Source organism: Salvelinus fontinalis, chromosome 35 (assembly GCF_029448725.1).
Source record: "Salvelinus fontinalis isolate EN_2023a chromosome 35, ASM2944872v1, whole genome shotgun sequence".
Classification (NCBI taxonomy): domain Eukaryota; kingdom Metazoa; phylum Chordata; class Actinopteri; order Salmoniformes; family Salmonidae; genus Salvelinus; species Salvelinus fontinalis.
The window spans coordinates 36226830-36241425 of record NC_074699.1 but is presented as its reverse complement, the minus strand read 5'-3'; the positions used below and the strand labels follow the sequence as shown (position 1 = coordinate 36241425).

The 14596-nt window shown below is 43.9% G+C and overlaps 1 protein-coding gene across 2 annotated transcripts in view; it reads left to right on the top strand.

Annotated features, from left to right (window-relative positions):
• The window catches only part of lrrk1 (leucine-rich repeat kinase 1), a gene marked incomplete at its 5' end in the record, with an annotated part of 102605 nt that overhangs the window by 53806 nt on the left and 34203 nt on the right, over positions 1–14596 (top strand). For both annotated transcript variants that reach the window (XM_055900081.1, XM_055900080.1), the window contains 4 exon segments: positions 4277–4471; positions 6788–6939; positions 8195–8312; positions 12004–12120. In XM_055900081.1, coding sequence (XP_055756056.1) covers positions 4277–4471; positions 6788–6939; positions 8195–8312; positions 12004–12120 — 582 coding nt within the window.

Below are 14596 nucleotides of genomic sequence, written 5' to 3'. Positions count from 1 at the left end.
TAATTTTCACTTGTCTGACCGCTTGCATGATGACGAGTTTCTCACACAACTGGCCTATCTGGGTGATGTTTTTTCTCGCCTGAATAATCTGAATCTAGGATTACAGGGACTCTCCGCAACTATATTCAATGTGCGGGACAAAATTGAGGCTATGATTAAGAGGTTGGAGCTCTTCTCTGTCTGCATTAACAAGGACAACAAACAGGTCTTTCCATCATTGTATGATTTATTTGTGCAAATGAACTCAAGCTTACAGACAATGTCAAATGTGATATAGCGAAGCACCTGAGTGAGTTGGGTGTGCAATTACGCAGGTACTTTCCCGAGACGGATGACACAAACAACTGGATTCGTTATCCCTTTCATGCCCTGCCTCCAGTCCACTTACTGAGAGCCTCATCCAAATTACAACAAGCGGTTCTGTGAAAATGTAATTTAATCAGAAGCCACTGCCAGATTTCTGGATTGGGCTATGCTCAGAGTATTCTGCCTTGGCAAATCACGCTGTTAAGACTCTGATGCCCTTTGCAACCACGTTCCTATGTGAGAGTGGATTCTCGGCCCTCACTAGCATGAAAACTAAATACAGGCACAGACTGTGTGTGGAAAATGATTGAAGACAGACTCTCTCCAATACAACCCAACATTGCAGAGTTATGTGCATCCTTTCATGCATACCCTTCTCATTAACCTGTGGTGAGTTATTCACAATTTTTAATGAACAAATAAGGTTTTATATGTAAAATGGCTAAATAAAGAGCAAAATTATTGATTATTATTATTTGTGCCCTGGTCCTATGAGCTCTTTGTCACTTCCCACGAGCCGGGTTGTGACAAAAACTCACACTCATTCTTATGTTTAATAAATGTATGGTATAGTGTGTGTGTGGCAGGCTTACAATGATGGCAAATAACAACATTTGACAGTGCGATGACCCTGCTGCTAGAGGGGGTACGCAGCTGGAGGTTGAATGTTTGAAGGGGTACGGGACTATAAAAAGTTTGTTGTTTGTTACTGACTGTATCATTTAGGGTAACGGTACTGACTATCATTTGCTGCAACATAACTGACTTATATTGACATTATTCATTTAATTCCATGCAGTACCTATATACACTGAGTGTACCAAACATTCAGAACATCTTCCTAATATTGAGTTGCACCTCCCCATCCGTTTTGTTCTCAGAACATCCTCAATTTGTCAGGGCATGGACTCTACAAGGGGTCGAAGCGTTCCATAGGGATGCTGGTTCATGTTGACTCTAATGCTTTCCACAGTTAAGTTTTCAGGATGTCTTTTGGGTGGTTGACCATTCTTGATGAACACAGGAAACTGTTGAACGTGAAAAACCCAGTTCTTGCAGTTCTTGACACAAACCAGTGTGCCTGGCATCTAATACCATACCCTGTTCAAAGGCACTTAAATATTTTGTCTTGCCCATTCACCCTCTGAATAACACACATACACAATCCATGTCTCAACTGTCTTAAGGCTTAAAACTCCTTCTTTAACGTGTCTCCTCCCCTTCGTCTACACTGATTGAAGTGGTTTTAACAAGTGACATCAATAAGGGATCATAGCTTTCACCTAGATTCACCTGGTCAGTCTGTGTCATGGAAGGAGCAGGTGTTCTTAATGTTTAGTCCACTCAGTGTTCACCTATATAATTAGTAGGTCCCTATGTTACACCATATACATATCCTGGTTTATGTGGGTATGCAGTCCTCAGAGGAAAGGAGTTGTGTGGATTTATGGGAAGGTGGCTGTGTTATTATGACTGGTCACTTCGTCTTTTGGGCATGTCACTTTAGTGTCTGATTAGTAACATGTGTCTGATTAGTAACATGTGTCTGATTAGTAACATGTGTGTGCTTCTGCAAGTGAAATGTAAGGAAATGAGATGTGTGTTTTACTGTGCAGTATGTCTGGGTACATATTTTTACACAGTATGTCACATGTCTATAACTAAGGCATCCATTCCGTAATGCCTGTATGACTGTACTGGGCGTACAGTAATGTCCCATAGCCTACCCGTCTGAGGTGAAGGGTTCCCGTAAGTTTCTTGTGGAATATATTCTATAGTATACTGGAATTTACTCAACTTGCCCTCCGTGTTGGTTAGGAGGGCAATTAGCTCCTGCTTTTTCTGCTCGTTAGCCAATCATCTCTCGTCCTGATATTAATTATCCAATTAACTCTCCCTCTGTGGTTGCTCATCAGGCAATCGACTCCCACTCTGATATGTATTAGTCAACCATGAATTAGCCAACTACGGTATGAAGCCAACCAACCAACTCTGTCTCTGTGTACTTTAATCCTGAGGGCTTTTATGTCTTCATTTTAATGAGCCTTTCCAACAGGGCTGTCTACCATCTCTGGGCTCTACTCTCTCTAGGGGGTCTGGGCTGGCTTAGCAGGGCTTTTAATGAGCCGTTCCAACAGGGCTGTCTACCATCTCTGGGCTCTACTCTCTCTAGGGGGTCTGGGCTCCACTCTCTCTAGGGGTCTGGGCTCTACTCTCTCTAGGGGGTCTGGGCTCTACTCTCTCTAGGGGGTCTGGGCTCTACTCTCTCTAGGGGGTCTGGGCTCCACTCTCTCTAGGGGGTCTGGGCTCTACTCTCTCTAGGGGGTCTGGGCTGGCTTAGCAGGGCTTTTAAGTGGTTTGACGCACACACACACACATACACACACTGGTTTGACTGTTTTTCTAGGGGGTTAAATCTCCTTTAACCCTCCAACTCAATTGAGCATCCTCTCAAAGGGAAGTGAGAGGTGACTTTAAACCAATACTCTGACCCTATTCTGCTGTTAAACCCTCACGTCTATACTCTGACCCTGTTCTGCTGTTAAACCCTCACGTCTATACTCTGACCCTGTTCTGCTGTTAAACCCTCACGTCTATACTCTGACCCTGTTCTGCTGTTAAACCCTCACGTCTATACTCTGACCCTGTTCTGCTGTTAAACCCTCACGTCTATACTCTGACCCTGTTCTGCTGTTCTCAGCCAATCATGTCCCTCCTGCCATACTTTAATCCTTTTTGGTTCCTCTTTGATTTCACTTCAAATGAGGTTTCAGGATGTAGTTATTGTAATGCTGCAGGAAGAGACGGAGAGGAAAAAAAGAGTGACCAAAATGGAAAGACTTAGAGATGGAGGGAGGGAGAAAGAGAGATGACTAAAATAAAAAGACAGAGAGATGGAATACCAGACATTCTGTGTACTTAACTAATCTATAAACAGGGTATACATAAATAGTGTGTAATATAATAGTATAATATTCAACAACCCATATTTTCTTTGGCAACATTGGATTTCCCCATTTCCCCATTGGTCATACCAATGATAGAGATTGATGACAGACAGGGAGGGGACCTTATAAGAATGTAGCATAGAGAATATACCACGGCCCTTACTGTAGCCCCTCTGACTCCGAGAACCACAGACGTTGAGGATTCTCAGAATAGTTGCCAAGTGATGTCATCGTGGCGAGGAGCCAGGACTGCTACCGTAACGCTAACAGAGCGTGGAAACTCACCACTCCGGTGCATTTTGGCCCCATCTGTCTGCGCTGCGTTAAATAAACCCTGGGAAGAAAGCCACAGTGGGCTGTTCATCTCAAACTCATGGCCATTCATAGAAAGGAATTCATCTTGGACTATTTCCTGGACTGAAAATATGCTGTTTTGTGTTCCATCACCAAGCTGAATGGCCTTCATAGATAACATTAGAGTCTGACTATTACAATGGGATGACGTGTGTGTGTGTGTGTGTGTGTGTGTGTGTGTGTGTGTGTGTGTGTGTGTGTGTCATTGTTGACTCCAATGCTTCCCACAGGTGTGTCACGTTGGCTGGATGTTTTTGGATAGTGGACCATTCTTGATACACAAGGAAACTGTTGAGCATGAAAAACCCAGCAACGTTGCAGTCCTTGACACAAACTGGTGTGCCTGGCACCTACTACCACACCCTGTTCAAATGCACTTAGATGTTTTGTCTTGCCCAGCCACCCTCTGAATGGCACACATACACTATCCATGTCTCAATTGTCTCAAGGCTTAAAAATCCTTCTTTAACCTGTCTCCTCCTCCCCATCTACACTGATTTTAAAGTGTTTTTAACAAGTGACATCAATAAGGGATCATAGCTTTCACCTGGATTCACCTGGTCAGTCTGTCATGGAAAGAGCAGGTATTCTTAATGTTTTGTACACTGTGTAGATAACATATTAAATCAATCTCCCATTTTCTCTCTCTCTCTCTCTCACCCACCCAGGTGGATATGTTCTCGTATGGGATGGTTGTGTATGAGTTGCTGTCAGGTTGTAGGCCTGCGTTGGGCCAGCACCAGCTCCAGATAGCTAAGAAGCTGTCTAAAGGGATCCGTCCCACCCTGGGAAACCCAGAGGAAGTCCAGTTCCACTGTCTGCATGGCCTGATGATCGAGTGCTGGGACACTAAGCCTGAGAAGGTGAGGGGCTGAGGGCTGGGACACTAAGCCTGAGAAGGTGAGGGGCTGTGGGCTGGGACACTAAGCCTGAGAAGGTGAGGGGCTGAGGGCTGGGACACTAAGCCTGAGAAGGTGAGGGGCTGTGCGCTGGGACACTAAGCCTGAGAAGGTGAGGGGCTGAGGGCTGGGACACTAAGCCTGAGAAGGTGAGGGGCTGTGGGCTGGGACACTAAGCCTGAGAAGGTGAGGGGCTGAGGGCTGGGACACTAAGCCTGAGAAGGTGAGGGGCTGTGGGCTGGGACACTAAGCCTGAGAAGGTGAGGGGCTGAGGGCTGGGACACTAAGCCTGAGAAGGTGAGGGGCTGAGGGCTGGGACACTAAGCCTGAGAAGGTGAGGGGCTGAGGGCTGGGACACTAAGCCTGAGAAGGTGAGGGGCTGAGGGCTGGGACACTAAGCCTGAGAAGGTGAGGGGCTGTGGGCTGGGACACTAAGCCTGAGAAGGTGAGGGGCTGTGGGCTGGGACACTAAGCCTGAGAAGGTGAGGGGCTGTGGGCTGGGACATTAAGCCTGAGAAGGTGAGGGGCTGTGGGCTGGGACGCAAATACACTTTTCACACTAGTGAGCCAAGCTGTGCTGGCTTGGATATGCTGCTTTTAAATAGGAAAGTGTGATGACTAATCCGCACCACTATAATGCTATCATGCTATCTTGCTATCTTTCATACATCTAGATGTGTATTAACAACTGATATTATAAGGCTGTGTGGCTTACAGCAGGGATCATCAACTAGATTCAACCGTGGGACGATTTTTTTCTTAAGTGGATAGTCAGGGGGCCGGAAACATAACTACAAATAATTTGTAGACTTCAAATTGACCACAAGAAGCCCAAACAGATATAATGTTTGACTAAAACGTAATAATTTCAAACCTTTTCTTACATTTGTGTACAATCACATATACAATACATGACCAAAAGTATGTGGACACCTGCTCGTTGAAAATCTCATTCCAGAATCATCGGCATTAATATGGAGTTGGTCCCCCCTTTGCTGCTACAACAGCCTCCACTCTTCTGGGAAGGCTTTCCACTAGATGTTGGAACATTGCTGTGGGGACTTGCTTCCATTCAGCCACAAGAGCATTAGTGAGGTCAGGCACTGATGTTGGGTGATTAAAGTCGGCGTTGCAATTCATCCAAAGGTGTTTGATGGGGTTGACGTCAGGGCTCTGCAGGCCAGTCAAGTTCTTCCACACCGATCTCGAAAAACCATTTCTGTATGGACCTTGCTTTGTGCACAGGGGCATTGTCATACTGTTGCCACAAAGTTGTAAACACAGAATCATCTAGAATGTTGTTGTATGCTGTAGCGTTAAGATTTCCTTTCACTGGAACTAAGGGGCCTAGCCTGAACCATGGAAAAACAGCCCCAGACCATTATTCCTCCTCCACCAAACTTTACAGTTGGCATTATGCATTCGGGCAGATAGCGTTCTCCAGTTCTCCCTGGGTTTGGCAGATAGCATCAGCCAAACCCAGTTTCGTCCGTCGGACTGCCAGATGGTGACGCGTGATTCATCACTCCGAAGAACGCGTATCCACTGCTCCAGAGTCCAATGGCGATGAGCTTTACACCATTCCAGCCAACGCTTGGCATGGTGATCTTAGTGCGGCTGCTCGGCCTTGAAAACCCATTTCATGAAACTCCCAACGAACAGTTATTGTGCTGACATTGCTTCCAGAGGCAGTTTGGAACTCGGTAGTGAGTGTTACAACTGAGGACAGACTATTTTTACGTGCTACACGCTTCAGCACTCGGCGGTCTCATTCTGTGAGCTTGTGTGGCCTACCAATTCACGGAAGAGCCGTTGTTGCTCCTAGACGTTTCCATTTCACAATAACAGCACTTACATTTGCCCGGGGCAGCTCTAGCAAGGCAGAAATTTGACAAACTGACTTGTTGGAAAGGTGGTATCGTAAGACGGTGCCACATTGAAAGTCACTGAGCTCTTCAGTAAGGCCGTTCTACTGCCAATGTTTGTCTATGGAGATTGCATGGCTGTGTGCTCGATTTTATACACCTGTCAGTAATGGGTGTGACTGAAATAGCCAAATCCTCTAATTTGAAGGGGTGTCCACATAAATTTTTATATATAGTATATCTCTCTATTATGCATGGGAATACGGATTTACATTTTCAAAATGTAAATCACTTGGGGCTAATTTGCTGGTGTTTTTTTTTTTGCTCAGATAAAATCACCAATCCACTGGCCACCAATTGGGGAACCCTGGCTTACAGTATGACATAGTGACTGTGTGTCTCTCTCTTGATCCAGAGGCCCCTGGCCATGCAGTGTGTGAGGCAGATGCAGGAGCCCAGCTTCCCATGTCTGAGGTACCTGTTGGCCTGTGACACACACTCCCAGCTCTTCCTGTCCCACTTGCAGGGACACAGCGCTGTCTTCTGGGACGGGGACAAGGACGACAGGTTGGTTTCTCTTTGTGTTGATTTCAGAGGTTTTCCTGGACCAAAATGTCTCAGTGTAGACTTCCTGAGGATCTGAGGGTGTATTTAAACTGTTTATGCTTGGACTGTCTCATAAAGAGCAGTGGAGGCAGAACACACACACACATACATACTCTGCACATACCTCTCTGAGAGTAACACACACACACTCCTGTCCTGTAATAAAGCTCCCAGGTGGAAAGTAATTGCTTTAGTGTTGCTCTCCCCCTGTGTGTGACTGTGTGTGTTTAGGGACTGGGAGATAATCTCACTAAGATAAAGGCAGCTTTCATTGCTCCATACAGGTGCTGCTAATGACTGCTATTGCCTGCAGCTGTCCTGCTGTTAACCCCATAGAGATCCTTTGTAATTCTAATACCCCCTCATAGAGGTATTGCGCCAGGGCTTCCAGCATGGGAACCGACCATGAGAATGACATGATAATTGTCAGCAGGTACTACTCCGCCAGGGGAAGAAGGAGAAAGATTGATTACTGTCCTAACTCTGTGTCAGGGTAACACGGTTAAATGGTGTGTATTGTCTCGGTATGACTTGTTGGACTACTGTGTGTGTGTGTGTGTGTGTGTGTGTGTGTGTGTGTGTGTGTGTGTGTGTGTGTGTGTGTGTGTGTGTGTGTGTGTGTGTGTGTGTGTGTGTGTGTGTGTGTAGGAACTACAGTGTGGTAGTGAATGTGTGTTGTCCTATAGGAACTACAGTGGGGTAGTGAATGTGTGTTGTCCTATAGGAACTACAGTGTGGTAGTGAATGTGTGTTGTCTTATAGGAACTACAGTGTGGTAGTGAATGTGTGTTGTCCTATAGGAACTACAGTGTGGTAGTGAATGTGTGTTGTCCTATAGAAACTACAGTGTGGTAGTGAATGTGTGTTGTCCTATAGGAACTACAGTGTGGTAGTGAATGTGTGTTGTCCTATAGGAACTACAGTGTGGTAGTGAATGTGTGTTGTCTTATAGGAACTACAGTGTGATAGTGAATGTGTGTTGTCCTATAGGAACTACAGTGTGGTAGTGAATGTGTGTTGTCTTAGGAACTACAGTGTGGTAGTGAATGTGTGTTGTCTTATAGAAACTACAGTGTGGTAGTGAATGTGTGTTGTCCTATAGGAACTACAGTGTGGTAGTGAATGTGTGTTGTCCTATAGGAACTACAGTGTGGTAGTGAATGTGTGTTGTCTTATAGGAACTACAGTGTGGTAGTGAATGTGTGTTGTCCTATAGGAACTACAGTGTGGTGAACGTAGAGAAGGGTCAGGTAGAGGTGAAGAGGATGCCGTGTCCAGGAACCAGGCTGAGCTGTCAGATGAAGATGGACAACACCTTATGGACCGCCACAGAGGTTGGCCAAACAATCACTAACACTGGGGTTGGAGTTGGCCAAACAATCACTAACACTGGGGTTGGAGTTGGCCAAACAATCACTAACACTGGGGTTGGAGTTGGCCAAACAATCACTAACACTGGAGTTGGAGTTGGCCAAACAATCATTAACACTGGGGTTGGAGTTGGCCAAACAATCACTAACACTGGGGTTGGAGTTGGCCAAACAATCATTAACACTGGGGTTGGGGTTTGCCTAACAATCACTAACACTGGGTTTCCTATGGGCATTAGAATAGAATACTTATATTTATTCATACATGTTCTTTGCATCTGACAGTTTACTTAAATGTGAGTTTACATAAACACTGGGGGTGGGGTTGTCCAAACTATCCTTAACACTGGATTTACATTGCAAGTTTACAGTTTACATAGCCCTCTGTCAGTGTAAAGTCTAGTGATAACATGTATGGGGAGTGTCATTGAGAACTGCCAAGAATACACTGGTACTTATGTAATTAGGGTACATGTTAAAGAATACATGGGTGTTTATATACAAAATGATCATTGGCAATATTTTTTATGTATTGCTCTGCCCATGAAATGGAAGCGTATAACATTATCCACATTATACATTTAGTTTCAACTGTGGGACGATTTTTTTTTTTTGTGTGTGTACTTTACCAATCAAAAGTTTGGACACACCTATTCATTCAAGGGTTTTTCTTTATTTTTACTATTTTCTACATTGTAAAATAATAGTGAAGACGTCAAAACTATGAAATAACACATATGGAATCATGTAGTAACCAAAAAAGTGTTAAACAAATCAAAATATGTTTTAGATTTTAGATTCTTCAAAGTAGCTACCCTTTGCCTTGATGACAGCTTTGCACACTCTTGGCATTCTCTCAACCAGCTTCACCTGTAATGCTTTTCCAACAGTCTTGAAGGAGTTCCCACATGCTGAGCACTTGTTGGCTGCTTTTCCTTCACTCTGCGGTCCAACTCATCCCAAACCATCTCAATTGGGTTGAGGTTGAGTGATTGTGGATGCCAGGTCATCTGATGCAGCACTCTATCACTCTGCTTCTTGGTCAAATAGCCCTTCCACAGCCTGGATGTGTGTTTTGGGTCATGATCCTGTTGAAAAACAAATGATAGTCCCACTAAGCGCAAACCAGATCTTCTTATTGGTGTCCTTTATTCGTGGTTTCTTTGCAGCAAATTCGTCATGAAGGCCTGATTCACGCAGTCTCCTCTGAACAGTTGATGTTGAGATGTGTCTGTTACTTGAACTCTGTGAGGTGCAATCTGAGGTGCAGTTAGTTGCCAATTTCTGAGGCTGGTAACACTGACCTTATGCTTTGCAGCAGAGGTAACTATGTGTCTTCCATTCCTGTGGCAGCCCTCATGAGAGCCAGTTTTAACATAGCGCTTGAGGGTTTTTGCGACTGTACTTTAAATTTTCCGGATTGACTGACCTTCATGTCTTAAAGTAATGATGGACTGTCATTTCTCTTTGCTTATTTGGGCTGTTCTTGACCTAATATGGACTTGGTCTTTTACCAAATAGTATATCTTCTGTATACCCCCCCCCCCCCCCCCCCCCCCCTTGTCACAGCACAACTGATTGTCTCAAACGCATTAAGAAGGAAATAAATTCCACAAATTAACTTTTAACAAGGCACACCTGTTAATTGAAAAGCATTTCAGGTGACTACCTCATGAAGCTGGTTGAGAGAATGCCAAGAGTGTGCAAAGCTGTCATCAAGGCAAAGGGTGGCTACTTTGAAGAATCTCAAATATAAAATATATTTTGATTTGTTTAACACCTTTTTGATGTCATCACTATTATTCTACAAAGTAGAAAATAGTAAAAATGTAAAAAAAACAATGGAATGATTAGGTGTCCAAACTTTTGACTGGTACTGTATGTACAGTATGTCGGAAGTTTACATACACCAGCCAAATACATTTAAACTCAGTTTTTCACAATTCCTGACATGTAATCCTAGTAAAAATTGCCCTGTCTTAGGTCAGTTAGGATCACCACTTTATTTTAAGAATGTGAAATGTCAGAATAATAGTAGAGAGAATGATTTATTTCAGCTTTTATTTCTTTCATCACATTCCCAGTGGGTCAGACATTTACATACACTCAATTAGTATTTGGTACTATTGCCTTTAAATTGTTTAACTTGCGTCAAACGTTTCGGGTAGCCTTCCACAAGCTTCCCACAATAAGTTGGGTGAATTTTGGCCCATTCCTCCTGACAGAGCTGGTGTAACTTAGTCAGGTTTGTAGGCCTCCTTGCTCGCAAATACTTTTTCAGTTCTGCCCACATTTTCTGTAGAATTGAGGTCAGGGCTTTGTGATGGCCACTCCAATACCTTGACTTTGTTGTCTTTAAGTCATTTTGCCACAACTTTGGAAGTATTCTTGGGGTCATTGTCCATTTGGAAGACCCATTTGTGACCAAGCTTTAACTTCCTGACTGATGTCTTGAAATGTTGTTTCAATATATCCACATAATTTTCCTCCCTCATGATGCCATCTATGTTGTGAAGTTCACCAGTCCCTCCTGCAGCAAAGCACCCCCACAACATGATACTGCCACCCCCGTGCTTCACGGTTGAGATGGTGTTCTTCGGCTTGCAAGCCTCCCCCTTTTTCCTCCAAACATAATGATGGTCATTATGGCCAAACAGTTCTATTTTCGTTTCATCAGACCAGAGGACATTTCTCCAAAAAGTAAGATCTTTGTCCCCATGTGCAGTTGCAAACCGTGTCTTTTTTATGGCGGTTTTGGAGCAGTGGCTTCTTCCTTGTTGAGCGGCCTTTCAGGTTATATCGATATAGGACTCGTTTTACTGTGGATATAGATACTTTTGTAACCGTTTCCTCCAGCATCTTCACAAGGTCCTTTGCTGTCGTTCTGGGATTGATTCGCACTTTTCTCACCAAAGTACGTTCATCTCTAAGAGACAACGCGTCTCCTTCCTGAGCGGTATGACGGCTGCGTGGTCCCATGGTGTTTATACTTGCGTACTATTGTTTGTACAGATGAACGTGGTACCTTCAGGCGTTTGGAAATTTTCTCCGAAGGGTGATCCAGACTTGTGGAGTTCTACAATCTTTTTTCTGAGGTCTTGGCAGATATCTTTAGATTTTCCCATGATGTCAAGCAAAGAGGCAATGAGTTTGAAGGTAGGCCTTGAAATACATCCACAGGTACACCTCCAATTGACTCAAATTATGTCAATTGGCCTCTCAGAAGCTTCTAAAGCCATGACATCATTTTCTGGAATTTTCCAAGCGGTTTAAAGGCACAGTCAACTTAGTGCATGTAAACTTCTGACCCACTGGAATTGTGATACAGTGAATTATAAGTGAAATAATCTGTCTGTAAACAATTGTTGTAAAAATTACTTGTGTCATGCACAAAGTAGATGTCCCAACTGACTTGCCAAAACTATAGTTTGTTAACAAGAAATGTGTGGAGTGATTGAAAAACGAGTTTTAATGACGCCAACCTAAGTGTATGTAAACTTCCGACTTCAACTGTACATACACGTGTGTGTGTGTGTGTGTGTGTGTGTGTGTGTGTGTGTGTGTGTGTGTGTGTGTGTGTGTGTGTGTGTGTGTGTGTGTATTTACTTGTGTGTGTGTGTGTATTTACTTGTGTGTGTGTGTGTGTGTGTTCTAGGAGCAGGAAGTGTTCATCTACAGTCTAAAGGAGATGTGTCCACTGAGCCAGCCCCAGAAACAGATCTCCTGTCCTGCTATAGTCACCTGTCTGTTCCCCGTGCCCGCCAGAGACCAGGTAACTCTCCTGTTGTCACCTGTCTGTTCCCCGTGCCCGCCAGAGACCAGGTAACTCTCCTGTTGTCACCTGTCTGTTCCCCGTGCCCGCCAGAGACCAGGTAACTCTCCTGTTGTCAACTGTCTGTTCCCCGTGCCCGCCAGAGCCCATGTAACATACTGTTCACTACTGCCCTGTATGGTTGTCATGATACCAGCATCACAATAATACCATACTTGATTTTCCATGGCGAACACATAAAGCAGACTACTATTTGCTCCTTTAGGAACCTTCCTTACAATATTGTGTATAGCTTGTAAAATAAACACATTTGACTCTGGGTGATAACATAATGCTCTTTGTTTCCAAGATTAGGATTGTTTTCCTTTAGAAATGAAATCCGCTTCACATTTTGTTTCCTTGCCACGAGACTTATCGCGATACTGCTACTGTGACAACCCTATCTCAAACCATCTCCTAGACCAGTAGTTCCCTAACCGGTCCACCAGTAACCCCAACAATACACATTGTTGTTGTAGCCCCGGACAACCATACATGATTGCATGGGTCTCTGTGAGAAAGAATTATGGGAACCCAAGCCATTGTTGTTCTGTCATCTACTAAATCCCAATGTAACCCTCCTACACTGGATAATCAGTGTTCTCTTATCTCTGTACTGTAAAGTGTTTATACAGTAACAGTACAGCAGTTGATAATAATACGGTACCATCTAACTGCCTTCGAAACCAGCCTATGACTGTTTTCACCGTTTCTAGGGATTTATTTGCATTCTGACCATCATTAAGTAGCTCAGCTACTGTAGTAAAAGAGGTTTTACGCTCCTCTTAACAGTAGAAATGCCAGCCCTCAAGCGGTCCCGCTCTGAGCCAATGGCGCGTCTTTTTGATGTCAACATTCAAACAGTCTAAATTCATTTAATATATGCATCCCGAAAATGTTCCTTTGGTTGTGTTTATGAAGGTAACATTAGAATACACATTTTTATATTTTTTAAAGAACATAATAGCATTTTCATTAGTATATATTACTGTAGGCTATTTGTAAAAAATAAAAAATAAAAAACACTAACCACACCCATTATAATTTCTATTATGATTTCATTTTGGCAGGTCTTAAGAAACATTGAAATAATAAAATGTATTTCAAAAGAACAGAATAGCATATGATCTGTTTTATTATGTTACTAGTCTTTGCTCAGTAGCCTGGTCTGTTTTATTATGTTACTAGTCTTTGCTCAGTAGCCTGGTCTGTTTTATTATGTTACTAGTCTTTGCTCAGTAGCCTGGTCTGTTTTATTATGTTACTAGTCTTTGCTCAGTAGCCTGGGCTCTATGCTGCCACGTGTTCATGTGTGGAGTGCATGGAAGCGGTTATTCTTGGTAAAAGTGATATTTTGAAATAGAGCTCATCTCTTTAATTTTGAGCTATTTGGCAAAAATGAGTGTTTTGGAAACATCAGAATCGTCTCTTTCAGATATTATACAGAAATCAAAACGTCTTACCTGTGTAACGGATTTCCTCCTCCTCTTCATCCGAAGAGGAGGAGCAAGGATTCGACCAAAATGCAGCGTTGGAATATGACATAATGAAATTTATTTAGCAAGACAAAAACGAACTATACTTGAATAACGAACAAAATAACAAACGACGTAGACAGACCTGGACATGCAAACTTACATACAACGAAGAACACACGAACAGGAAAATGACTACACAAAAGAACGAACGTACAAACAAACCAAGACAGTCCCGTGTGGCACGACAAACACAGACACAGGAGACAACCACCCACAACAATCAATGTGAAAACACCTACCTTAATATGGCTCTCAATCAGAGGAAATGAAAACCACCTGCCTCTAATTGAGAGCCATATCAGGTCACCCTTAAACCAACATAGAAACACATAACATAGACTACCCACCCAAACTCACGCCCTGACCGTCAAACACATACAAAATAACAGAAAACCGGTCAGGAACGTGACATAACCCCCCCCTCAAGGTGCGTACTCCGAACGCACCACCAAAAGTCTAGGGGAGGGTCTGGGTGGGCGTCTGACCACGGTGGTGGCTCAGGCTCTGGGCGAGGTCCCCACCCCACCATAGTCAATCCCAGCTTACGTCTCCCCCTTAGAATGACCACCCTCATCTTACACCCACTTAATTTAACTGGTAACCTTAAGATAAGGGGCAGCACCGGGATAAGGTGGCTCAGGACAGAGATATCGCTCAGGACAGAGAGGTAGGTCAGGATAGAGAGGTAGGTCAGGATAGAGAGGTAGGTCAGGATAGAGAGGCAGGTCAGGATAGAGAGGCAGCTCAAGATAGAGGGGCAACTCAGGATAGAGGGGCAACTCAGGATAGAGGGGCAACTCAGGATAGAGGGGCAACTCAGGATAGAGGGGCAACTCAGGATAGAGGGGCAACTCAGGATAGAGGGGCAACTCAGGATAGAGGGGCAACTCAGGATAGAG